Source organism: Notothenia coriiceps, unplaced genomic scaffold (assembly GCF_000735185.1).
Source record: "Notothenia coriiceps isolate Sejong01 unplaced genomic scaffold, NC01 NC01_scaffold00038349, whole genome shotgun sequence".
Lineage (NCBI taxonomy): Eukaryota > Metazoa > Chordata > Actinopteri > Perciformes > Nototheniidae > Notothenia > Notothenia coriiceps.
In genome coordinates, this window is record NW_011371050.1 from 754 (window position 1) to 27,044 (window position 26,291).

Genomic DNA, 26,291 nt, shown 5'->3' on the forward strand with positions numbered 1-26,291 from the left:
GTTTATTAAATGAACATGCCCTCAGACACTGTTTCCTGCAAGATGTTGCGGCAGTACCTCGGTACCGGGATCTCTCGGGCTTAACAGGTTGTCCTAAAAAGGAACGTAATAGTGCATATTGCATATTAATACCCATAGATCAGATTTGAATAGAGAGATGCAGAGGATCACTGACTACCCACAGAGTGAAAGATCATTTTATGAAATAACATAGCTTTTACTGAAATGACACATATAGTGTGTAGATCACTGCTGATGGCTGTTAAATTATTCTGAAGTATTTTCTGAGTGTGTGAGTCAGTGAGCAGGATGATGTATTACCTATTTGTGCAGCATGGGGCCGGCGGAAGGGATTGCGGACCCTCATCACATCCTTGATGCGCTCCACCTCCTGCTGGTAGCGGTGGCGGTCCTTCATGGCTCCTTCCTTCGCCTCCTTCAGCGCGACCTCCAGAGCCTTGACTCGCTCTGCTGTAGACCGAAGACGTTTCTCCAGTTTTGGAAGCTCACAGCGAAGATCTGCATTGTCACGCACCAGCTGTCACACAAAAGAAGACATAAACCCGGGGATTAACTATCTTCCTATTTCCCATTTCCATTCCATAGGAAAATGATCCTCCAGTTTTTCACTGTTAGAGATCCAACCTTTTGTCCCCAAGAAGAGCACATTGAAATCAATAGTTAAAGCATACAACAACGGATGTAGCAAAGTGATCTCACAAATCTCTTTACCTGGAACATTTATATTAGTTAGACCCAAATAAGTTCAGCGGAGTAAAAGTGCCTTAAGGAAAAATTGTCTAAGAATATACAGTGTTCCGTGTCTCAACCGTTCATCCAATTGTTCCATTTAATCTTGCAAGCAAAAAAAGAGAATAATATGTGGTAATGAGTTTTGTTCAAAGCGAAGAACCCAAAACCAAAGGATCAACTTTTAAATCTGTATTTCTGTAACGTTGTGTTGTCAAGGTTGTCCAAAAAAGTTAACCATTTTAAAAAGAAGTTAAATATCAAGAGAAAAAACACCAAGTGTCAGCCATGACAGAGTCTGTGGGAGAAAAGCATAAAACTGACGGAATGTTTCATCCCCACCAATATGTTTTTACACATTTGTTACAAACGTTTAGAGACACAATCCTGTGGTGCACTGTGGAAAGAATAATACTCTTTGTATCCAAGTAATCTAACAGGCAAAGGATCCTAGATTCAGGTTTGGCAGAGCTATGTTATTGTTTGGTTGAGAGTCATTTTGAAGAGAAATGGGAAATAGAGGCACGACTCCTATTTTCCAATTGATGTAATAAGAGAAATCATGAGTGTTTCCAGATGGAAATACAGTCAGTCAGTACTGTGTCTGTACAAGGGCAGGACAAATCAGACAGAGCAGAGCCGCTGTCCACTGCCTGTCTTTAGGAGTCTTATCACTCTCCTCTGGGAGCTTGTTGATTGATCACCATGACTTTCATCTCCTTTCCTACAGTATCAGCAGGGGGTAGATGGGATGGAGTCTCCCAGCAGCCACTTTAGGATTGGTTTTCTGACACTGCTGCAGTGCAGCTCTCACCAATCTGCCAGCACGATTTTATGTGCCAGTCTGCAGAGCGTTTAGCACATCAACACTGGCTCTACTGCAGCCAGTGCAGTCCATTTAGGAATATTAAAGTTGGATGTGTGAAATGTGTGTGTCTGTGAGTGTTTGTGTCTCATCTTTTTGAGCGAAAGGTTGACTGTGAGAGATGGTTTGCGTCAGATTCAGAGAGGATAAAAGGCGTGTTTTATGTGCACCTGCATGATGAATTATTTTGTATTTATCAATTCTGAGCGACTGAGCACCGGGCGTCCTCTCCCTGAAAGCAGCGTGGTTTAACACCTGCTTCTGCTCTGTTTTCAAGGAGACTTATATTTGAAGTTGCAATAGTAAAATGATTGATGGTGCCTGCTTTGCTCTTGTCAACAATGACAAACAGTGCACACTGTTCTGTATTTTAATTTGGCTCGGCTCATATTTATTCTATCCTGGTAAGGCGTTTCAGCTCGACACTGCTGCGCCATGGCACGGTGATAATCACATTTACAGGCAGAGCGAAACACTATTATTTGTCCTAGTTTCAATCGAAATGTTGGATGGATAAAACATTTTCTGTTTTCTCACTATCATTTATATTTTGATATGGGCTGTTACCTGTTTGTGAACTTTTGTAAGCTGGTCGAGGTTGTTTTCAAGAAAGGAAATCTTCTGTTTCTGACTGATATATCCCCCTCTCTCATCAAGCTCCAACTGTGCACTCTGTGGACAGAAAAAATAAAGAACTTTCAACCTCTGAAATACTGCAGTTCAAAAACTTTGGAGGATTCAAGATTCAAGAAGTTGTTTCCGTCTTACTTTTCTAACTCGGGTTGTGAGGTCTTGAACAAAAAGCTTGCGGAGGTTGTGCAGGGTGTAGAGCTCACGAGCCTTCAGAATAAAGTGAGAGAGGAAATAGTGCAGTTAGAGCAGTTAGGGAGTATTTAGTGGATCATTGACCCGTGAGGAAGCCAAGTGAATCGTGACAGCAAATAATGACTTACAACCGTGTCTTCCAGCCCTTTGAGGTCCCGCTTGGACTGCTCATGTCGCTCATGGAGAAATCTATATATTGACAGAAAGATAGATAATCAAAAAAACTTCTCCTTACAGCACATTTTTGCCAGATTAAATCATGAATAAAGATCACATCTAACTCTGGCTCCAATCTGCCATCTGATGCAATACGCTGCAAAGGGCAATGCAGACTGAAACAGACCTATTTGCAGCCAGCTGTTACCTTTTCAAAAACTGAAAGGGGTTTAAAGGGTTCATTTTAGTTACAAACTGTACGACTTTATTCCTCCACAGGGAGATAAACGTATCCTGTAGATAGGATGACAGAGCTGCAGAGAGAGAGGAAAAGAAATAGACAAAGCGAAGACGGATGACAGAGAGGAATGGAAGATGTGAATCAAAAGAGGCAGCTCGCCGTTGGGCCTCCATATGGTGGAGCGTTTGAATGCTGGCCAGGACAGAACAGCAGAGACTCACGTCAGTTCCTCCAGCTGCCGGCTCTTGTGATGTTCTTGACTCCTGAGATGTTGAAAGTCGTAATGCAGTTGCTCCAACTCCAGCTCCTGCTTCTGGTTACAACTGAAAAAGTACAAAATGTAAAAATATTTCAATAAAGCAGACGTACACATAATTCCTCTCTCCTAAAAGGAAATCCAATATTGGGGAAATGTAAAGTAAAATATGTAATACAAGGGGTTCAATCTGGAAATGGAGGTCATCATCACCAAAAAAACATATTAGTCAAACTTCATGAACTCTCATGTGCCTTAAAAATGTTTGCTATTTAATTAAGTTCTTAGAATTTAACCACTATGCATTTTCCAATAAATATTACAGGACAACGAGAGAGGTTGATTAGCTGTTTGTAAACTGGTATAAAATGCCATTTAAGAGAATCATTGTTGACAATTGCTTGTATTGTGATGAGTTTTGTTTTGGCCTCAGCTTGACACCGACAAATGCGAAAAATAAATTGTCTTCCCTGTCTCTGGGGGGTAACGCTTCAGCTCAGTGGCATGCACAGACTTTCAAAGCGGCATGATGACAAATGATGAGAAGGCTCAATATTTCTTTGCAGGGTAAGGATTTGTGTCCTCATAGTCACATCCAAGTTGTTAGTGTCACATTAGGGTACAGATACATCCTGTTTTTAAATAGCGCACTGCGTTTCCCCATCAATTTATTTTATCATGCTCCACTTTACTGACACTTAAATCTTGGGCAAATATTTATTATGCCTTTCTGCTCTGCTGCAAGGATCAAAATGACCACACTACTGCTTCCAGATCATTTCCGTTCTTCTTACATCCCTTCATACAGCCATTTTCAAGCTGCTTGTCCAATTCAAGCCATGTCAGCAGGACAAGCAGAGCAACCCCACATGTATTTTCATTCTGAAATCCTCTGCAGCTGCTCCATGGCTCAGTACTCCTCGACCATTTGGGAAATGTACTTTAGTTTCTCAAGGCTCTGCCCTGCAGTCTACTCCCAGACGTTCATGCTTGTTACAGAAATCTTCAAAACAAGGCACCTGAAGGGGCATGTTTTCAAGGACCCCAAACAAGGCCTGGGGTTTTTCAATGATCTGTGGTAATCAGCAGCAGCTTCTAAAGTCCTCCCACACTGCAGTTTCCTCCGCATGTCAACCCCCACACATATTGACTTCAGACCCTCTTACAGCTACCGCAAGACTTTTTGAGAACTCATGGACTGAGACATTGTATGCCCAATTTTAGCATTTTCACACTGCATATGACGGAAGAATAGGAATAAAGATGTAAGCCTGCGGAGTGGATAAGCTTTCTGCTTTGGAGCCATGTAAAATCTGCTTTGTAATGCAACACAGTCCAGTGTCAAAGAAAGTAGTTATTATGCCTTTTCCTTGATAACCTATCATTTTGTATACTCAAATTATATCAGATAACATTTCAATCATGGGAAGTACTAAATAAGACACTGTGATTTAGGTTTTCAGCGAGTTTAAAGTGTATTGATCACAAAGTGCCTTTTATTACCCCAGATGAAATTGCCCAACAGATTACCTAAGTCATTCCTACATTAGTCACTCATAAGGAAGCTTAATACCGGTGTCTATGTACTGTAAAGCAATGCTGACTAAAAGTTACATTTAGGACAAAATGAATGAGTTTATTTTCATGCAACTGGCCCCTGCTTTAAAACACCCCTGAACTCCTATTGTCGTACTCCTGTACAAGCTAAGTATCTGTAGCCTTATTCAGTTTCTGGGAAAAGGTGAAGAATAATAATGAAGCACTGACTCAGTTAAGTCGTCGATGATCTTCTGGTTCTCATTGATCTCATCTCGCAGGCGACCGAGCTGTTTGCTGTGCGACTCACGATGTGACTCCATCTGCTGCTCCAGAGCCCTCTGAGGTATGGGCAACAAGAAGAGGGGAGACACACATACATAATGAGAGAGAGAGAGAGAGAGAGAGAGAGAGAGAGTGTACCCGGAGGTGGGAACAAAACTTAATCACAAAATAACAAGAGAGAAAAGCATTTAAGCCTCCAGTGGACATTGTGAGCCACATGGGCATTCAGAGTAAAATCCACTGGATCGTGCAAAACCTCCTCTGTATAAGGGCTTTGACTTGTACTAAAAATAGTTTACTAACACCTTATTACTTTAGATTCAATAGTGATGACATGGAGCATTTTCCTAAATAACCTATGTTTTATAAAATAACCACAAACTGACTGACATAAAACCAAAGGCCTGGTAGTGTTGCAGTATACTGATGCGGCTGGCTTGAGTGTGCTGTTTGCTCTGGCAGATTGGGGGTAACAGAGGCACAGGAGCAAATGTTGGACCAAAGGATCCCCAAACAGTTAAACCAAGGCATTTTAGTGCTTACAGATTTGTTGAATAATAATCACTCAATAACAGATCGATACCTTTTTATCATATAATACTGTACAAAACATTTGAGTTTTCCAGAATCATCAATCTGAGGATTTTATGCTTGTTTATATTTTGTGTCATTGTACATTCAATGCTGTATCTTTGGAGTTTGGGCATTTACTTAAGATGAGCTATTTAAAGAATGAGGAATAGCTAAACAATTTGTACAGTATAGGAATATGCTTTCCTCTAAGTCTTAGATAGCAATATTGATACCTCTCTGTATGATAATAATATGTAGCAGCCAGTTGATTTAACCATTACTAGACTGAACACGAGGGGAAAGGGTTATCATAGTTTTGTCCAAAAAAAAATCTTCCTACAGCACATGAAGTTCACTAAGACATTTGTTTCACATAATGAACATTTTTCCAGTTTAACATGTCAAATTATTTCTTAAAAAAGACAATTGATGAATCCATCCAACATTTAAATAACTATTGCAGCCCTACTTTATATGCAAAAAAACTTGCACTCCCATTATGATGTACTGACACCGTGCTCTGAAACATTAATGTACACTCAAAGACGCAGAGACACCCACAGCTCACTAACACCCCCCCACACACACACACACACACACACACACACACACACACACACACACACACACACACACACACAGCAGAGTGCTGAGGCAGTTTGAGGAAAAGGTCATTACATTAAATTGCTCTCACTGTAGTCATGGTTACCTTTATATCACAGGGATCCTGGACAGAAGAGTGATTCTCGCCGCTGGTGACCAGTGCCATGCTCTCTAAAAACAAGCATGCACACACACAACGGTAAGATCAAACAAGTCAGAGGGAGGACGAGAAGAGCGAAGCAGGGAGATAAAACACATTGATTGAGATGACAGAGGTGACAGTGACATGACTTTGACAGCATAACAGCACCACGCTTCATTTCACAGAGAGGTCAGCGTGACCCTACTTGTGCCTCGGGTGTGATAATACCTGTTAATGAGAACGACAGCTACTGTATCATGCTGATCTAATCTGTCAACAACTCATTGCTCTTCCTAAAATGTCCCGTCGTCTGATGATGAAATTACAGAGCTCTCTACTTTGCTGGTTTCAACCCAACCTGCAGCACTTTGTATTTATTTACTTCTGTAATGACTCAAGGAGTGCCTGGCTTAAGTACGGACACAATTGATTTACCTGGACTTAATCCACAGGTTTTTTACAGGATATTTAGGACTTACATTGCCTTTGGCCTGATTTGTGAATTGTGTCAGTGTACCGAGAGTATCTGCAGTTAGATGGCCGACGCTCAAATGTACCATTAATCTGTTGATGTTGGGTAGTGATATGTTTGGAAGCTTAAATCTGTCAGTGTTTACCCAATTTTTCTCGACAGTACAGAAAGGCCTCTGGCAGAGACTAACTCTCATTGAAGCCACGCAGTGCCCGCTCTGTAGAGCCAGTGATCCAAAAACCTTCACTCCCTGCACTCCAGTTCTTTGGGTCCTGAGCAATTTACCCACAGAGAGTGTAGTCCATCGGATGACAGACCTACATATAGACAGGGATTCCTTCAATTTGTTTTACGCTGCATCCTCTCCCAGTTCCAGTCCGGTGAAGCGGAAATACATCAACACATTGTTGCCTTTTGTTTACTTCCTCAAGAAAGGATTGTGTTTCGCTCTGTCAGAATATTAAACTTATATTTAATATCTGCCTTTGGCCAAAGTCATACATTTAACTGGATATTTACAGAGTGGTTTAACCTGCATGCTGTCCTTCACTCTGTATTTAGCAAGTATGTCCCACAGAAGATTATTATCCATCACTTCAATCGCTTTGGCACACTGTCTCTGTAAAAATGTGTGCTTTTACAGTATAGGATAAATATTCTACTTTAACCTGCAGTATTCTTTGATTTATTGAATACATTATTTGTTTTGATGACTGTCGATTAGTTTTGCTCCTGGAGCAATTGTATAATTTATCAGCCATAAATCTGTTGCATAGCTTTTCTCACCGTATTGTTGTTTCCTGCTTCACCTTTGAGTCTGAATAAATGGGAGATACTCTGTTCCTGGTTTGTTATTTTGATCACGTAGAGAAAATATCTCAACCTGAGCCTGGGGCAAAGACATTTTTATCACACAAACAGAAGCAAGACATTTTACATGTGCTGCGCTGACTCTGTTTATTCAATATTGATCCTTGGGGTTTAGCGAGATAGATAGATTTCACCTCAAAACAGATTCACCTACTGTTGCAAACGTCTAACATGACTGTATTTTCCCATTTCTAAATACTTTTGAGGAGTTAATTGAGATTAGACATGAATGCCACTGTGGTCGTTTTGTCTGCAACAATATAGGACGGATTGCCATGACATTTTGTACAGACATGCAGTTTGGTGTGCAGAGGATTAAACCCAATGACCTGCTTGCCTTGATGTAATGATGATGATGACATTACACAGTATACCTTCTTAAGATCAGCGTCATTGGATTTGGCTCAAAGCAGTGATGTGCTAAAGAAAAGTCTGGATTGTCTTTACTATTACCGTAGTCTTGTTTGTTGACTGGAACGATACTGTGGTTATTTAATTATGATGGATTTTTTTTACTATCATGATTACATTAGTCTACCTTGAGCTTGGAGTTTGGCCAGCTCTTCACTCAGAGAGTCATAGCTGTCTTCCAACTTCCTCTTCTTCAGCTCCACATTTTGCATGTAGTCCATCAGAGAGCGGATCTTTGCCTCGTGCTGAAAACCAGAACACAGCGCCTCAGATGCAGGAAGTATACTAATGAGCACAGGACCTCGACACAGGATTTTACTCGCTGTCAAATGGATAGGATTTACATTGAATATTTATGAACCCGTCATTAGGGATATAAATTCAAATACCAACGATAGTGGAACTCACAACATGAAGGGTTTCAAGCAATCAACAAAGAATGCACAACAACGTTTTGACAATAAAATCTGCTGATGTGTTGATGCCACAAACAGTTGAGTGACATTTTGAGCGCACTGCTCCTACTCAAAAATAAGTATCGTAAAAAAAGGCCAAAGTCTTTCTGATTCAAAATGTCAATCACTCATTGGTGATGATAAATAATATGTTGCACTCTTGGTTTAATTGCAGATTGTCCTCATTTACCCCACATCAACACCAACATTTCCTGCTGGATTTACAAACTTTTTCCTACCCTGGATGTTTGAAGCTAGTTTCTCAGTCAGTCACTCACCTGTGAAATGAGGAGCTGACAGGAGGACAGCTCTCTGCCCGTTTCCTCCATCTTGCGGTGACACTCCATCTGGTGGCTCTCCAGATGACGGCAGCGTTTCAGCATGGACTTCACCTCAGACTTGATCTTACTGATGTAGAGGCGGGCTACTGTGAACTCCTCTTCGATTGAACCGGTGATCTCCACGGGCTGAAGAAAAATTAGGTAGAGAGGAGGAGATATCGTTAAAAGAGTAGTGAAAATGTTAGCTTAAGATTTAGTGGGGACTGTTTAAAGACAGCTGGGAGGTTTGAGAGAGAGAGGCATCTTAGGGACGCTTTCTGACATTTTGTAGGCACATCCGTTATGTTAAAAGCATCATTTAGCAGATGCTCCGAAATAAACTGTAAAGGACAGACTACTCCCACATATCAAAACAAATGTAAATATTATAGCTAAGATACATCAGTGGGTAGGCCTATTACATACCCCAGGTGTTATATTGAAAAAAAAAATATTCAAGGATATACTTGACTATAATGTTTAATGCGTTGCCCTTCAGCGGGGTTTCTAACAGTAAGAAATAAGACATGATTCCTAAAATTCCACGGATTTTGCAAATGTCAGGTTCATTTAAAGAGAAAGAGAAAGAAAATCATGAATAAGCCATTATGAATTTTCCACTTTAACTTTGGTTTTAATATTTCACCCTTTCAAAAATTAGATTGAAAGGGTTTCCCTCAATTTGAAACCGTTTGACTTTCTGCCTTTTATGTCGGCAGGTTTTTATCACACAGAAAAAGAGGAAAGGAAAAACGAATTATCAACAAGGCAGGCTTGGGAGACCAGCAAATGTTGCATAAGAAGCCTCATGATAATAATGTTGTCTCTCCATTGTCTTTGCTTCTCGGAGTCAAGATGGTGTTCTATGTCAGCAATCCAGTGTGGAGAGTTTCCTGCCTTTAAAAACAGTTAAGGGCATCTTCCCATGTGACCCGGTTGATGTTGAAGGACTTGAAGACTTGCTCGCAGACATCTTTATAATGTAACTGTGGGCGGCCAGATGACAGCTCTGTGTACAGAATGTCTCTGGGGATTCGTCTGTTGTCCATCCTTTGGACAGGGTCCAGACAGCAGAGAGGTTGCTGCCTCTGGAGGGAGTCCTCACTGGAAAGCTGTGCTCTCTCCAGGACTGCTGTGTGTAATCCTGTCCATCCAGGTGATGCCCAGTTTGCACCTCAGGCAACACATATGGGAGCTATTTATCCTCGGCTCTTGATGTAAGAATGGGGTCTAAGCTTAACGACCGTACAGGGATGAGCTAAATCACAGCGTCTGTGCACATGTTCCTCAGTCTAACTATGAGCTTCCTAAAGCAGAGTCTGCTTTCCTGATACAGCTGCTGAGTTCAGTATTGAGTGACATGTTATTGGCGGTGGTGGTGAGTGACAGTGCTTACAGCTTGGACCATCCATCACCATCCACAGCTCAATACAATATGTGTGTGTTGATGTTGATGAAGACAGAGGAAGTCTTGGTGCCCTGTCCCATCATCCTGGTTTTGCTTAAGCTGATGTTCTGCGTCATTGGTTTTAGCTTTCACTTGAGCAAGATTGGACAGATAACCGTCTGTCCTTGAAGGTAGGTAGTCTCCTTAAGTTGATATTCCAAAGGCTTGCCGCTTGAGAAAACTAAGTAATATCGAAAGGTAGCCAACACACATCCCTGCATGACACAAACCATTTTATTTTGATGGTGTCTGATGTCGGGTTTGAAGGATGCAGAGGAGCAACCTATCTGTTCAACCAAAAGGTTGCTTCCGCTCACGAGGTCATAAACTTTGTATAAAAAAATACTTCATTGATTTGGATCTAAGTAGGAAGCTTTATGGAGCCAAACCTTGTTTTATATGTCATCTGCACCATGAAAAAGATCAATGTAACTACCTTTTATAGAGCCTAAATCAATAAGAAAGGCCAGTTTAATATGATTTTAAACGTATGTATGGGAATTCCATGTATCTGTGTACTTTAGTCTCAAGTAATGCTAATTGCACTGATTCTTCCCAGATAGTTAAATGTTTCTTATGACTAAGGGGAAAGACTTGTGCTTTTTATTCAAAGTTTCAAGCACTATCTGTTCATTTGAACTGGTATATTACTCTGAGCTTGCATTGTGCGTCCCACTCACCAGCTTGATGTCCCTGTTCCCAACGATGGTGCTGAACTCACTCAGGTCCCTCATCAGGCTGTTGAGAATCTCAGTGATGCGTTTCCTTTGATGGCTGCTCACTTCCTGGATGCGAGACAGCTCTGCTTCTACAGCCTTGAGTTGAGCCTGTGGGAGGAGAGGAGCGAAATGTGGGATCAAACACAGAGGAAGAAGAGAGAGGGGAGGAGTTCGATAGAGGGAGAAAAAAAAATGACGACAGTGAGAAGAGGAGAGATGGGACTAACGGGATTAAATTGTGTAAAAGAAGATTGAAATAGAGGAGGATTGAGAGTCCTTTAATCCGCGAACACACACAGCTGTGAGACTCGCTTTAACCCCTGACCTCATTCCCATCCAAGAAATCAAAATAGCTAAAACGTCATGGCCGGCATATTAGAAATCAATGAACAGAGGATGAGGATGAAAGGATCTGGGGGGATGATAATGCTTTCTTTAATACTTCTCCATTTCGTACAGCAGGCTTCTAAACGATACTGTAACTTCAAATGCTCGAACACAATGAAACCATGAGGCTCAATCCAAGTACCGGTAAAACAGAAGAAGGGAGTTGCAGTTTCTATACTAGGGACGCAAATGATTTGATCTTGAAAATCTGTGTCACAACTTTTTCTACATAATAAACATCGGTAAAACATTTAATGAGATATTGTTGTTTTTTAAATTACCTTAACCCCATAAGTAATCCTTTACTTGCCATACAATTTTTAAGTATTATACTTACACATGTTATCAATTCACCTACCTGTTTTAACTCTATATAAAGCCATGTATAATAGGTTTTTGTTTTTATATAACATTAATTAATATAGATGGCTTAACCATAATGACTGTCTCACACACCATACTACTGCTATGTTATTTTACATTTTGAATATAATCCGGGGGTATTGGGCCGAAAAATAGCCAGAAATGCAGAGCAAAATCCATCTACAGAACTCACCATACATTATTAGTGTGTAATTGAATAATGTAAAACTCCTCAAGTTGTCTAAACCAATTTTCCAAAACCATGTCATCTTTTCTGGCACGAGTCTGTTTCCATAGAGGTGGTGTAAAATGCATTGAAGGTGTTTCTTTCATTCTAAGTGGATTAACTATTGTCACAGATGACAGGCTTTTAATGCTGCATTTCAGCTCATGGTTGAGTCGCTTTAAAGCACAACTAACCACATTCACAAATACAGTAACATTTATCAACCTCTTCATCTTCATCCCCTTCATTAACTTTAAGCCCTGTCATCATTTTCCAGGTCATTTCCCATGTCAAAACATTGACTTAGCATAGAAGGATGTAAATAATTTACTGAAATAGATCAATTTCTGAGAAAGTAAAAAAAAGGGTGGTTAATGAAGAAGGCTCAGTGTAGTTGAAGAAAGATTTATGGAGAGATATGAAAGGGAAGAGATGTTTTTCTTTAAATGATGAATGGACTGAATCGTAAGGATATCAAATGCTTAAGTGGAAGAATGGATGGATAAGGTGCTTAAAGGAGCAGATGAATGGAAAGACAGTGAGCGATGGTCTTTAGCAGAACAAGAGAGGAGCCTTCACTGGAATCAATGTTGAAGACAGCTAAGGAGGTGGTGGATTAAAGAAAGTGATGAATGTAATCCATTGCACCATTTTTCTAGGTCAACGCCAAAAAATGTATGAAGCAGTAACACTGCACATTAGCATAACATCTGGGATGCAGAAAGTGGAGAATGTGTAATAAAGAGTCATGGGGGATGGAGCTGGAAAAGGCCCTGAGAGGCTGGTATAATGGGATTCTTTTTTTTAAATCACTGTATGATTTCCTGTATTCAGTTTCACATCTCGTCAGCCTGCTAAGGCGGCGTCCCTGAGTGGAAGCTATGTCCAGTGAGAGGTTAGGACAGAACAGGAGGAAATGTCCACAGAGGAGGCATTAGTGAGATGATTGAGGAAGGAATAGAGGTTTCAGCTGGCTTCAGCAGGATACACTGTGCAGTGGGTCGCTACATTGTCACCTCCTTCCATCTGTTCCTGGAGCCCCTTCGGAGAGACAGAGAGGGAGGAGAGGACGCCGGAGCAGATTGTAAAACGGTGCATGAAATATTGAAGAGGTTTTAAGAAGGTGAATAATGGTCCACTCAGCCAGTCACAATAACTTCATTAAGGACTGAGCTTTGCCAATGGTCTTTCTATTACCTTTATTTCCAAAGTAAATTCCAGTGCACTAAGACCCAGTCGCACACAAATGTTGCTCATTCTTTTCAAAGGCTGACAATAAATATGTCTGGTGCAATACATAGACCTTAAAATGATTATTTTAATAGAAGCAGAATGTCATTGATAACTACATTTCACAGGCTTCTGCAAATAAACTATGCCAGATGTAATTAATAGTAACTCTGTCAACACTGAATGCTGTCCTCATGTGCACAGCTATTCAGTCAAAGATAAAAGGTTTCTGAAGAGAGTTTATGAAATAACTTTGACCGTGATTAAGAAAAGTCAGACTTTCGCTCTTGGTAGCTATACAGTTGTTAATAGTTGATACGTGATCACATTAACAACTAGCCACATTTTCAAGAATGAATTAGTTCATAGCTGTAGCTGCATATAGTATGAGGGTGAAGTCAGGCTGGAGCTGAAGAAACATCACTGCTGTCGTTTGAACAATACTTGAGGCTTTCCTTCAAGTTGTTGATTATTAGTTTTTCATACATGTATCTATTCATGACCGCTGGCTTGACAGTTTATAAGAATCTCCTCTCTTATCTTTCCTTTTACAAAACTCTCTAATGTAATTCAGTATCTCTCTAATTGCATTTTGCACCAGTTGCTCTTCATATTCTTGAAAGACAGGGTTTAAAATGGAATAGATTATTTTATACCTAAAAACTAATTTTTCCCTTCTTCCTAATGGGCTCTCCTCCTATACTGTAAATACACTTTAACACAGTGTGCCGTTTGTTCCAGCCTTAATCAGTTAATCCTTCACTTTTCATCTTTTTTCTTCATCATTCCTCCTCTGTTAGACCATTTTTAGATGTAATGTTCCTTCTCCTATGGCGCATTAAACTGAGCCTCCAAGAAGAAAACACCCACCACTTTCTTGGCCAGCTCTTCAGCCAGCAGCTTCTTCTGCACACTCCTCTCCTCGACCTCCAGGCTCCTCTGGTCGTAGTTCACTGCCAGCTCCTCCAGAGCTTGGAGGACTTCTTTCACCTCGGCCTTGGCGGATTGATTCTCCGTCTGCAGCCTGCCGAGGTCTGACTGCACCTTCTCGCTGTCACCCCTGGAGGATGCCAGAAGCTGTGCAACACAGAGATACAACAACTTAATAGAAACTGATTTAAAAAAGTGACAGAGAAATTAAATTGTATAGGTAAAGGTAACGCATCTTCTTAAGTCACATGGCAGAGCTGCTGGGTTTTAATTAAAAAAAAGTATATCTTGTTAATAACAGATAAGCCTGACAACAAACCCTGCTTCTTAATATAAGTGTGAATTAAAAATTAAAACACTTTTTTTAAATCTAAAAACGTTCACATGATGCTGTAAGAAAGGACATTATTTGGCCACCTTGGTGTTTCCCTCTATGTGTACTGCTGCAGCCCATTGTGGGCAATTTGACCGAATGGATATCATTAAATGTAGATGTGTCTCTTCCCCAGGTGCCTGCATAATCACACTGCAGTATACAGCTTCTGTTTTGCAAAATTAATGTGAAATGATGTTACTGTACACAAGGCTAAGGTAGTTACCATGAAGTCAGATCAGCCCACAGCGGGGCCCATTTTCGGATATAAATTAAGTAATTTTGCAAATGTGAAGTATTTTACTTGGAAGTGTACTACATCCCAAAGCTTGCTTCATGCTGTTTAGCCCACTGTGTAGCCACCTTTGTTAATACATGCTGTAAATACTGTTTAAGATTACATTTGAATGGAGTCTTTTAATCGCTGTTCTTCAGACGAGAAGCATATCGCCTACAGGCGGGCAAACCTGTTTACATTGTTGAATGTTCTAAGGTTTCTAAATGTAATGTCAATGAGACATGCTGATCCATAGTTTTTTAAAACCGCATATGAGATAATTGTAGAGCTTTTGTTTTCTGCGTATTAGCTACAATGTGAGCCATGCTGAGTAAAATGGGAAACAATGGTCTTCATTTCTCATTTCCACATCAGGTCACACGCCTACTCTATCTTTGTATTGATCCTTTACTACAATCATTTCCATCTGTACAACCACACGCAAAAACACTTACGATTAAACAATAACCTTTTAGGTCCTTCAAGTTCTTTCTGGCATCTGAAAGGCTTTTTTTTCAATTTTCTCAATTCATTTCAAGGTCAATTTAATAAAGCCCTCACGGCTGAGTTCTAGTCAAAGTGTGCTATTGATTGCCACAATGCAGCTTACCTTGAGATGTTTAACCAAACTAATGAATAGATGTACTGTAAAAATATAGTATTTTACCTCCTCCTGGTCGAGCATCTGCTCCTTCAGTTTCTCCACCATCTGGCTCTGGTGATTGATCTCATCATCCTTGAGATGCAAAAAGGCAAAGGAAGTATAAACATTTGATTTAGAGAGTTATGTATTACACACACACTGGTACAGTACAGATTCTCTGGATACTACCATATTGTGTACTTTTGGGTGCCATGTCAATCATAACTATACATTCTGAGCTTGTATTCAACTCCATAAATGTATAGGAACACATCTAATTAAAACCATTAACAAAATAGCAGTAGATTAATAAGGATGTGATCAAAAAGCTGTGTACCGTAGGGGGAAAGAATGCTCTCTCAATGTTAACTCAACTACCGTCAACCAGAAACAACACATGTAATATGACAACTATCATCCTGTGTATACACTTACAATGTAACATAGAATAGCCTGCATCAGGTGTACAGTTAATGTATAATATTAGTAGATAAACAAATATGCATCCTGTAAGGGAATATTTCTGTCTTACTCCTAAGTGTCAAAGAATAATTCTTCCTTACTCCTAAGATATTTAACCTTATTCTGTGTGTTGACATTTACGACCATCCCTGCTTCTAATCTCCCATAAGGAATGTGTTAATGCAGTCGTATGTTGATACCAGGTGTTATGGCCTGACCTGGTGGGCACAGGGGGGGTTTTACGACTGTGAGAACGCTGGTTTTCTAAGCTCCACAGATGTGAGAGACATCTCCTGTGTCTACAGATGTTTACGCCGATCCCCAATATGCGGATTTGACTTTCTATAAACTAGTTAAAAGGTCTATCGAGAGATAGGCTGGGCAGAATTGACATGGCAACCCACCAGTGCAGTCAGAACCTTTTGCTGCTGTGACTTGTGATATGAATTCTCCGGCCGTTGACTTGTAATAAACATCATTGTTTGACATCAAATCTCCAACTCTCCTCGTGTCTCTCTGAGTCCTGACTCCATTGCTGCAGAAGTTTCCCTTACACATCCAATTAGATTATCCTGTACAATAAGTGCAATACACCTGAAAATGCCTGCTTGTATAATGATGTAAGAAGTCTTATATGTAACTGAGCATCTCATGAGCATTGTAAAGCTGGTTCTGCATATGTATCTGTTTATCTGTTAATAAAAACAATGACATCATACACTATAGCACCATGGAGAACAGCACACATGAGTACAGATGATATGTAAAATAAATAAAAGCTTTAATGCCATTCAATGTACAACATTGCTTTTTCCCCAATGACATATTCCTATGCGTTGCTACATTAGTCACTACTATGCGTCTGATCCTGAATTCATTCAAATGAATAATACATGTATGATATCCTCTTTGTGTGCATGTGTGTATACCATTACAAATATCTCATCCACCGAGTTTAAACAGCTCTGCATTCAGGCTTAATACACAGTCTATAATTCATGCACACAAATGGTCCCGATGTTACATTCATTTATCACCTTATCATCCATCTGTTTGTAAAGCTTGCGGATCTCCGCCTCATATTTCTGCCGCTCCTCCTCAGAGATGTGAACCACAATGGAAGAGGCAACAGAGCAGGGGCTGCAGGGGGTGCAGGGACTGCAGGGGGTGCATATGTCTGGAACGGGCTCCTCAGATTCAGGAGGAACCAGGGGGACGTCTTCAGGGCTCAGTTGCTCTAACTCGACAGCCTCACCTAAGAACAAGAGACGAAATATTGGATTTTTTTGTAAATGTGTTTCTCTGGTACGACCATGTATTAATGCATAAAATGGATAAGAAGGGATATCTTTAGCATGTTCTTTCCTTAGTCCTGAATACTTTAAAATCTCAGGTTATTTATATTTCTGTTCCATAAAGTAGCTGTTCTTTTCTACAGACTCAACGTGCAGTCAAAAACACCAGAACTTTATAACAGTATGTCAGTTGTTTCGTGCTTTGGCTAAGACAACAACAGTATCCTATGAAGAAGACGAGGGGAACCATTGAATGCGGAAATCTGTATTTCAATTGTGTACAAGCCCTTAATGTGTTTCATAACACACAGGAGTAATAGCTTGGACTGACAGACACTCTGGACTGTAATGTGTTGTGATTGTAATTCTCCTCCTCAGGCAGCATCAGGAGGTTTATGGTTAACCATTTCAGAAGCTTACTTCCACCACTTCTCTGTGCCTCCAGGATTTAACAACACTGCTTTGACCGATATATTGTAGCTGGAGTTAAGAGGATCAATCGGGAAATTGAGTGGTTAGGTCAAATGAATCCATAGTTAAAACAATCTCTTCTTGTCTAGTTGAAGGTGTGTTAAACAGATACAAAGATATCAGCCTGGTTCAATGCAACACAACCCTGAAATGGTTTCACACTAGATCTCCTCTGTGGAGGGAGAACATCGAGGAGAATTAATGTATGAGACAGTTGTTCCTGCCTTTGGGCCATCCTTGACTAAAAACAGGTAATGTAGGACATGTTGGAGGTCGAACACGTTTTACTCATGGAGGTCCTGGCCTGAGGTGGGCAACAATAAAGGGAGCATTTTTGGGGCAAACATAATGCCAAAATTATGATTAGGAAATTAAAAGCAATACATTGTGAGAGAGAGGGAGAGTGTGTGTGTGAGGGAAAGTAACTGATGAAGATGTAGCTATAAAAGGAATCATTTTCAATGATAGCTGTTCAATAAAGATGTGTACAGCATTAAAAAGAAAATCAGGTGAAGCATGGAGAGGATGATCTACAAGTAATACGTCGGACAGTATTCATTACAGAGTTGAATGTCAACCGATCACGACCCTTCAGTGCAGTGACATTTGAATTGACCTACAGCCTAGAAGGGGAGGAGGCCGAGGAGTGTGTGTGTAGAGGGTTGGATCAGTGCTTCATCAGAGTGTGTCCTGACACAGTGTGTGTGTGCCGACACAGAAAAGAAGCGCAAGTTAAGACTTTTCTGTAAATGTGATTAACCCTTGTCGCCTCGTGGATTACTAATACATGAGGATTCATAAAACATAAAGCCTGCAGCATGTCGTGCCTTCAGCACAGTGAGAGGGGAATTCAATTATACAAAGTGTAAAATTCTAAAAATAAAAGCCAGAAAGGGATTTCTAAGTGTTTTGGGCAGAAGCCCAGCTAGTCTTTTTGGCTGCTCTCCTCCAATATCAACACTGGCATCTTTAATGTGCACTTACATTGTCTGAAAAAGAATGTCTGCAGGGTGGTTACATTTCCATTCCTGCTAGTAAGTGCCTTTACTATTGTGAACTGCATCTGGTATACGGATTTTTTTTAAAGGTGACCAAGCTTATCTTTGTTAACAAACATTTAAAAGAAAAATAATAAGTGCTGGTTAATGATCATTTTTGCAAATCTGGTACCTTATTTCATTCATTTTATGACATTCATACAAGTAATTTAACAAGACTAAGTCACGCTATCAGCAACATGAGGTTTTACTTTTTCTATCTTTTTTGTAAGTATTTTAAATGTAAATGTAACATGTATTACATATGCCACAACCTTTAGCCACAATTCACTTTAGTTCACATATGTGTTTGAATTGTATCCTCATCTGCACCTTATCTACTCTATGCTCTTTTTGGTTGGATGCAAACTTGATTTCATTGTGCTATTATGTGTAATGACAATAAAGTTGAATCCAATCTCAGGCCCGGGTGACAGTATTTTATCTCACAAATATCCTGGCATTCATTCCTCTCACGCATGCCACCTCTTAAATTCCTGCTGCCAATGTTTGGTTCTCCAAACTGGATATCAGACGTTAGCCTCTCTGTTTGCTGCTGTCTCTTTTTAAATCAAGATTCCTAGGCACCTTTAGTATGTTCATGCTGCTGTTACCAGAGCCCCTTCACCTCCCCATCCCCACACAGAAATCAGTTGTATCATGTTATCAGCCTACCACCCTCAGCAGGATAATCAGCAACCACCTCCCCAGGGATCAGACACCTTGGGGTGGATTTACCTTGCTGCCACTATGGCCAGACACCCCTAGATTACAAATCCACCTGTAGAGTCGAAGCCTTTCTGTCAAGGCTTTACTATCACATTGAATTTGTTATAAAAAAGCGCTTAACCATAACCTCTCGTGAGTGAAATAAGTGATTCCAAACATCCTATGTGTAACAACAACTTTTATGGGAATCCATTAAATAGTGGTTGTGTTATTTCAACCCTGATAGGCTGACCAACCGCTACCCTGCTTCTGTGTCTAAAAATATAAACTTGTTATTAATATGACAGTAAGAAATGAATGCGCTGTTAATGGCCAACATGTCTGGGCAACACATTTCACAGTTCTTTGGTGGCAGAAGACTTAGATATGTCATGTGTTAGTGAGCTGCACGCGTGATTTCAGTGCCAGTATTACCGTTCTTCCAGCAGTTCAGCTCAGTCTCCAGTCTCTGAACAGTCTCCTTCAATAACCTGTTCTTCTCCTTTTCCTTTTCGTACTTCTTCTTCCACTGCTCTGCTGTGAGCTCAAGGTTCACAGATACAGTATTTCTGATGGTCTTGGCTCTAATTGGAGGGATGCAGGGAGAAACACCAGCAGAGAGTGAAGGAAGGTAACAGCGTGAGAGGAACAGGGTGTGATCACCACATATAGAAAAAGGGAGAAAGGAAAGTGTGAGAGAACAGAGAAACTGTCAACAAGCGAATTTCAGCCCTGGCTGCTCAATGAAAATGGGCTCGCATCTCATTAATTGGTATGCAAATTGGGTTTCAGCCAACAGTGTTTGATGGTGCATGTTAGGAGAGGGAGGCAGGAATCCAAACTATAAAAGCCCTTCAGACCTCTTAAAACAGATCAAAATATAGCAACATACATTTCATAAGAGGAGAGAGTACAGTATGTGACCATAAATTATTTCTCAATCGTGACGCATGAAGATGGCATCACAGAGTTAAACATTCATGATGCTACAGCCACAGCACTCGGCTGTGAAACTAACATCATTGGCTATCACTTCATTTCACACTTCAGTGAAAAAACACTGTGGTCCTCCATTCATTTATTCACTTCCATTAGCACAACAAACAGCCTTATCTCAAGTTGTGTCATTACATTTATTGGGTAGTGCAATGCTGATAATCAATCATCAGATGATCATAAAGTCAATGTTGATGGCTACACAAACCTGTATATTTGTGGACCTTTATCTCAAATAATACACTTGCTACGTTGATAACGGGAAAGTTTGAGAAATATTTGTCATATTTCATGACATTCAATATATTTAATATCATGTCATCATGTTTTTGGTGTCATATTGATTTTGAGAAAGAGATTAACCGTGGTGTTAAAAGCTACCGTGGCTGGCAGAGGGAGATATGAGACCAACTCTTCTGTTCAGTCAAATTCAAATATATGTCACTCCTTCTGCTCCATCATACATTATTCATTTCAACCAACACTCTTGTGGAGAATGGAGATGGATAAGGATGCTTTTTTCACAATCTTTCTATCTGATTTGCTTTGTGAGCAATAGGAGCGGACAAGCAAAACAAATCTCTGCTTCTGGGAAAACATCTTGCCCTTAAGTTTACTAAATAAATATCTTTAAGCATTCCCAGCACGATCAGAAACCACACATAAAGTCTGTCTCCAGAGCAGGGCGCAGTTCATCAAAAACAAAGTTGGAGGCAGAAGTATGTCAATAGCATATCAGATTTGAACACATTTCAGCTGAAAAACATCCCAACAGGCACAGCTGAGCGAGACAGAGATGCACAGTGCAGCAGCACAGCGCTACATAGCAGAAAGGTTGTTACCGTTGGCCGAACATCAGGGTGGATTTGGTCTCCACATCATTGTAGCTGGACGGAGAGCAACAGATGAACATGGTGGTGCGACAGTTCCCGCCCAATGAGTCCTGTAAGATGCGAGTCATTTTGCTGTCACGGTACGGCACGTGAGATTTCTACAAAGACACAACGAGGGGAAGAAAGAACAGACAGGTAGAAGAGGATTAAAAGCCTCTGGAGGACATCCTGAAATGCTGTTACATCTTGCAGGTGTTTTCTTCTCAAAAACAAAAAAAATGTGTGTGGTGAGCATCAGTGGAGAGCAAAGAAAGAAGACATTTCTCTCCATTTTCTGATTCATTCACAGTGTTCCCTTCCTTTGTATTGCCTTCAAAAAGACATTTATGTCTTCGTACATGAATAAAGAATGAATACTAGTAGATTTATGAAGTGTTTTTGAGGTGTTTACAGTCTATAAACCAATCCATCAGGATCATAGGGATACCTGAGCGTCCAGAGTTATATAATAATAGCCGGGGAATATTTTGTATTACTATGATGGACTGTAGAGTTGGCAGGAAAGAGTGTGTGAATTTTTGAGTTGAGTAAGGTGACATGTGGAAATAAGTTACAAGCAGTAGCAATGTTATTGATAATGGAAGACAAGAGTGTTATTATTATTATAAGATTATGCAGAACCACTATTACACATTTATTTGACCTCTATTGTCAATGTTTTTTTTATTTCTTGTTTTCTACATCTTCCCATGACAAAGATGGTAGTGTTACCATTATAAAAAAATATTGTTGTTATGACAAATATAATACAATAAAAGGAACAGTTTGATATTTTGGGACATTCGCTTTCTGCTGACGGTCGCATGAGAAGAAATTCTGAAAGCGGTATCATTTACTCTCCTAGGGACACTTGTCTTATTTACTGTGTGTAATTTGGCTGGGATCGACCTTGAACACATTTCTATTGTTCCAATCTAATTCCTTAAGGTAAGACTCAATTTAAGAAAAATTATGTTAAGGGATATACGAAACACAAACAATTAATTAGACAAGTCATAGGCAGCTACAATTCTTTAGCAGCCTGATAGAAAAGATAATAATATAAAAAGTGTCTCCACTGTACCGTTCCCTCGGCCAAGGCTGAGATGACGTTCCCCAGCGCCGACAGAGACCTGTTGATGTTCTTGGCCTCATCGAGCACTGCTCCCTCTGCACCTGTCTTACTGACCTGACACAGATACACACACAGGAGGAGTTAGGTAAGTAAGTACTTAATCAGCATACAAATGTCAATGGGAAAACCACGTTTATTTGTATGTAATGTTTTATTTCCAAAGTCTTGCATTCACTTTTAATTTCCTGGAATAAAAAACAGAATCCGCAAGTTTCCAGGAAATAACTTTGTCATTAGAAGTTATTGCAGGGAAAATCTGGTACTTGTTTAAGGGGAAATGCAATTAAGTACAAATTACAGGGACAAGCAGACAGTGATCAGCTGGTACACTACCAGTTAATCAATTATGATGAATTGCCAGCTGAACCAAAGGATGCCTTTAATCAATGCACAGCAGTTCAGCTGAGCATGCAAAGATGTGAAATGTTACGCAAGCATACACACCCAAGTAAACTTGAACAACTGTCTCAAAACTTTTATCCATGTTCCCGATATTAAGTCATTTAAATTACATTTTTCTTTTTGGGGAAAACAGAATGATGGAAATGAAAGACCTGTAAAAGGAAACATTCACCCATTGTATTGTACATTTGTTAAAATAGCATGAGAAGCTTTTAGAAGGTTTATGCCAAAAATACTGAAATAGGAAAGTCACGCCGTGTTATAATCGCCATGGGATACAATTATTTATGGCGAGATAATGAGCTTAATTATAGAAGAGAGCAAAGTATATGCTATGTTAGCCTTCTGTGAAGCATGCACCAGCTTCCTGTTCAGTCAATAATATTTTGTCTGAGTCTTAGAAGTTATTGGAGCTCAACCGTTTCCTCTTTCACCTCCAGGGACGACCAAAACAACTTACGGATGCAGCATCAGCACTTATTAACTCCAAACAGCTTCCGTCAGCATCAATCCAGATCTTCTCCTCTAAGTGCACCCAGTTCTTGCATCAATACTATCAACAGTAGACTACAGCTAGGTGTCAAGGGTCATGTTCTGCCCTGTCTTTAAATGGTTTTAGTCCGTTTTTAAGAGAATGTCATGGAGATAAATGGATTTATGGATGGTGCAGTGATTTCATCTAAAAGGCCTTGGAACAAGCACACACTTAGTTGTTCGTGGCTCCTCTCAATTTGACTTCTGTCTCGGCCGAAAAACCTCCTTTAAAGCTTTTCTGAACCAATAAAAGCAGAGTTTATCATTTCAAAGAAGGAAAAGGTTTGTGTCTCCATCAGCGAAACTGATTGCATTGCTTAAAATGAACACACACTAACCCTGATATTGCATCAGCAACAGACTAAACCCTAACAGGCAGATTCTTTTTAATGTAGACTTCAATAAAAACAAAGTGCAGTGCTATAAAGTGAGTGCTTTGAAATGCTTTAAAGTTCAGAGCTTTACTGCGTTGTTTATCTGATTCTTTGATGTCTGAAAAACACGTTTTGTGAGAAAAGGCATAAATCCTGCTGACGGTGAATGTTGAGAATTTTTTGCCGTGATAAGCCCTACTTTTAATGTTTCAGAAAAGAATCCCCATTTGTCCTACCTTCTCACTCCCAGCGAGGTCGACCAGGTACAGCTTCCCACACAGCTTCTGCTCTGTCTCCACGTTCTCTTGTTTGATGTTTATCAGGAAGATGCTGTGACTGCGGGAACTGTGCTCATTCATGTCTAAAGTGTAAAAAGGAAGGAGAGGCTTTAAATCACACTCTTTATATTGAACGTCATTCAATTCATCACTTCCCATCGACAGAGTTGTTAAGCTAGAAGTTCCTTTTGCACCTCATCATGCTTTTCTCACCTTTGCACCTTGAAGTTTTCATACTTTCACTGTGAAAAAATCTCACACAAAACGTCTGACAGAGTGAGTGTCAGGACATAAAGAAGATCAACAGTGTGACTCACTGGTGACAGCAACGTGACGGCTGGCCTTCCCTTCATCTATCACATCCATCACTTCCTCGGGACTCGTCACAAAGCGCTCCGTGCAGCCCTTAGTGAAGAGAAGACGTGCAAACATTTATATGTGCAATAAAAATAACCATACACTCATACAGCACATCTACCAACAAAAATACTGCATCTGCTGATTAAATCATTTTTAATTTGCACAATATATAAACACAGACACACGAACATGAAAATGGTTTGACATTAACTTCACTTCGAATCTATAACCTTGAAATGTATCGCACTGTTTTCTCATTTGGGGAAATGCGCACATTTGCTTTCTGGAGACTGAGGTAATTTTTAACAAATCCAACCTACCAGCATAATATATTTGTTTGTTTTACACACACAAAATAAAAAATGTGGAATTATGGAATTAAACACATGCAACCATGGAAACATCTTTAATAACTGTAATATATACTGGGCTGCTAAATCCTAAGAACTGCTACAGGATTTGATTTGTAGATTTGATTTGTTTTTGATCTGTATTTTTGAAAATTATTTAACTTTTTATCTTTTTTTTAGCATATTGTTTATTATATTATAACTTAGTACTTTTTTAGCATATTGTTTATTATATTATAACTTAGTACTTTTGAACGCATGTAAGATATTCAACACTAAGCTGTCTGTTGCTCTTTCCTGCTTCAACGCTGCAAATGTCCCCTCTGTGGGACTAATAAAGGTATTCCGATTCTGATAAAGGGACGAATTTGTACAAAGGGGCACACAGCAATGTAGTGCCGACTTTCTTACATGCTGGAAGGCCAATCGCTTTTCTTCCCCCCGAAATCCGCTCATTCTTGCTCTCGCGTGACATAACAAACTGTCAAACTGTCAAGCTGTCAAAACTCTGTACTCAAACCGGAAGTACTCGGCCTCACACCCAGCCGCCGGAAGTTGATAGATGCCATCTTGTGCACAGAGCCTATTGTGTACTTGTACGCTTAGGGTGTAATGGTATTATACAAAAATATTGTAGGAGTACAGAAACAGTGTTCAAATTCTTACAAACTTATTTTGGTTGTGCTAACCTTGCAGAGTAATGTTATAAGTGTCAAAGGAATGTTTTAATGTAAATATTAATGATAATATTGTAGCGTGTCCAAGTTAATAGTATATTGCTGCTTACAGATTTCCTGTGTTCCAGTTTAAAACCTTCTCCTCGCACTCAGGCTGTTTCTGTGCACTCGTGAAATGTCTACGGCCCCTACGCGGTGGGCGTGTCTTGAGCTTGGGGAGTTTATGCGAGCAACGCGATCACATGAATCTCTCCTGTCAATTGCATAAAAGGTTTTACATGTCACACTTTATATGATGAGCATTTATGACATGTCTATGTCATAAATGTCTATAATGCTATTTTACGCAACATTCCATGCTGGCTAAATACTGTCTATGCCTGCTAGCTGTCCATTCAAACGAAGTACACTGGATATAAACTCCCCAAACAAGCGAAAACCTACCAGTTTCCCTACCGCTATGATTATTTTCTCCTCTATTTTTTGGCATATGAGGAACTGAACTGCGGTCTGGCTCTCCCAGCATACACGCAGTTTGATTGGCTAGCGCTTGTACTGGCAGATTTGCATAAACGGGATTTCATTGGCTGACGCTTCTGCGGAGGCGCCAAAAGTTGAACATTGCTCAACTTTTGAAGCGAGCAACGCCAGCAACGCGTCGCTTCCCAAAATGCAGTTCGGCAAAAAGTGACGTCACCCCACACCAAAGTGAATGGGCAGAAGCGTTGAAGCGGCCAACGCACTCGCCGTGGTGACAGGGGCCGTCTGATCCCCCCCTGGTGCGCGCTCGATCTTTTTGTGCACAACCATCAGGCAACAAACCCTGTCAAAATCCCTCAAACCAATAGGAGGCCAGGTGGTCCTTGCGGGTGCCGTTCGCTTAGTATTAGAGCGTCCGTAAGCAGTGTTGGTGGTAACGCGTTACAACAAGTAATATTATTACTTTTTGTCTTGTAAACAAGTAAATGTATCGCATTACTGAATG

At 40.2% G+C, this 26,291-nt stretch overlaps 1 protein-coding gene across 1 annotated transcript in view; it reads right to left on the reverse strand.

Annotated features, from left to right (window-relative positions):
* Positions 1–262: 262 nt before the first annotated feature.
* Positions 263–26,291, reverse strand: part of kif5ab (kinesin family member 5A, b) — an 83,921-nt gene continuing 57,892 nt past the window's right edge. Inside the window, exons 7-24 of the mRNA XM_010797727.1 lie at positions 24,237–24,324; positions 23,878–24,002; positions 22,281–22,385; positions 21,167–21,315; positions 19,764–19,912; positions 16,855–17,072; positions 15,380–15,448; positions 14,003–14,209; positions 10,888–11,034; positions 8,719–8,907; positions 8,113–8,230; positions 6,197–6,261; positions 4,861–4,970; positions 3,059–3,160; positions 2,569–2,629; positions 2,384–2,455; positions 2,183–2,287; positions 263–538 (exon numbers count right to left, since the gene is read on the reverse strand). Of these exons, the coding sequence (XP_010796029.1) occupies positions 263–538; positions 2,183–2,287; positions 2,384–2,455; positions 2,569–2,629; positions 3,059–3,160; positions 4,861–4,970; positions 6,197–6,261; positions 8,113–8,230; positions 8,719–8,907; positions 10,888–11,034; positions 14,003–14,209; positions 15,380–15,448; positions 16,855–17,072; positions 19,764–19,912; positions 21,167–21,315; positions 22,281–22,385; positions 23,878–24,002; positions 24,237–24,324 (2,355 nt within the window). The remainder of the gene's footprint in view (positions 539–2,182; positions 2,288–2,383; positions 2,456–2,568; positions 2,630–3,058; positions 3,161–4,860; positions 4,971–6,196; positions 6,262–8,112; positions 8,231–8,718; positions 8,908–10,887; positions 11,035–14,002; positions 14,210–15,379; positions 15,449–16,854; positions 17,073–19,763; positions 19,913–21,166; positions 21,316–22,280; positions 22,386–23,877; positions 24,003–24,236; positions 24,325–26,291) is intronic.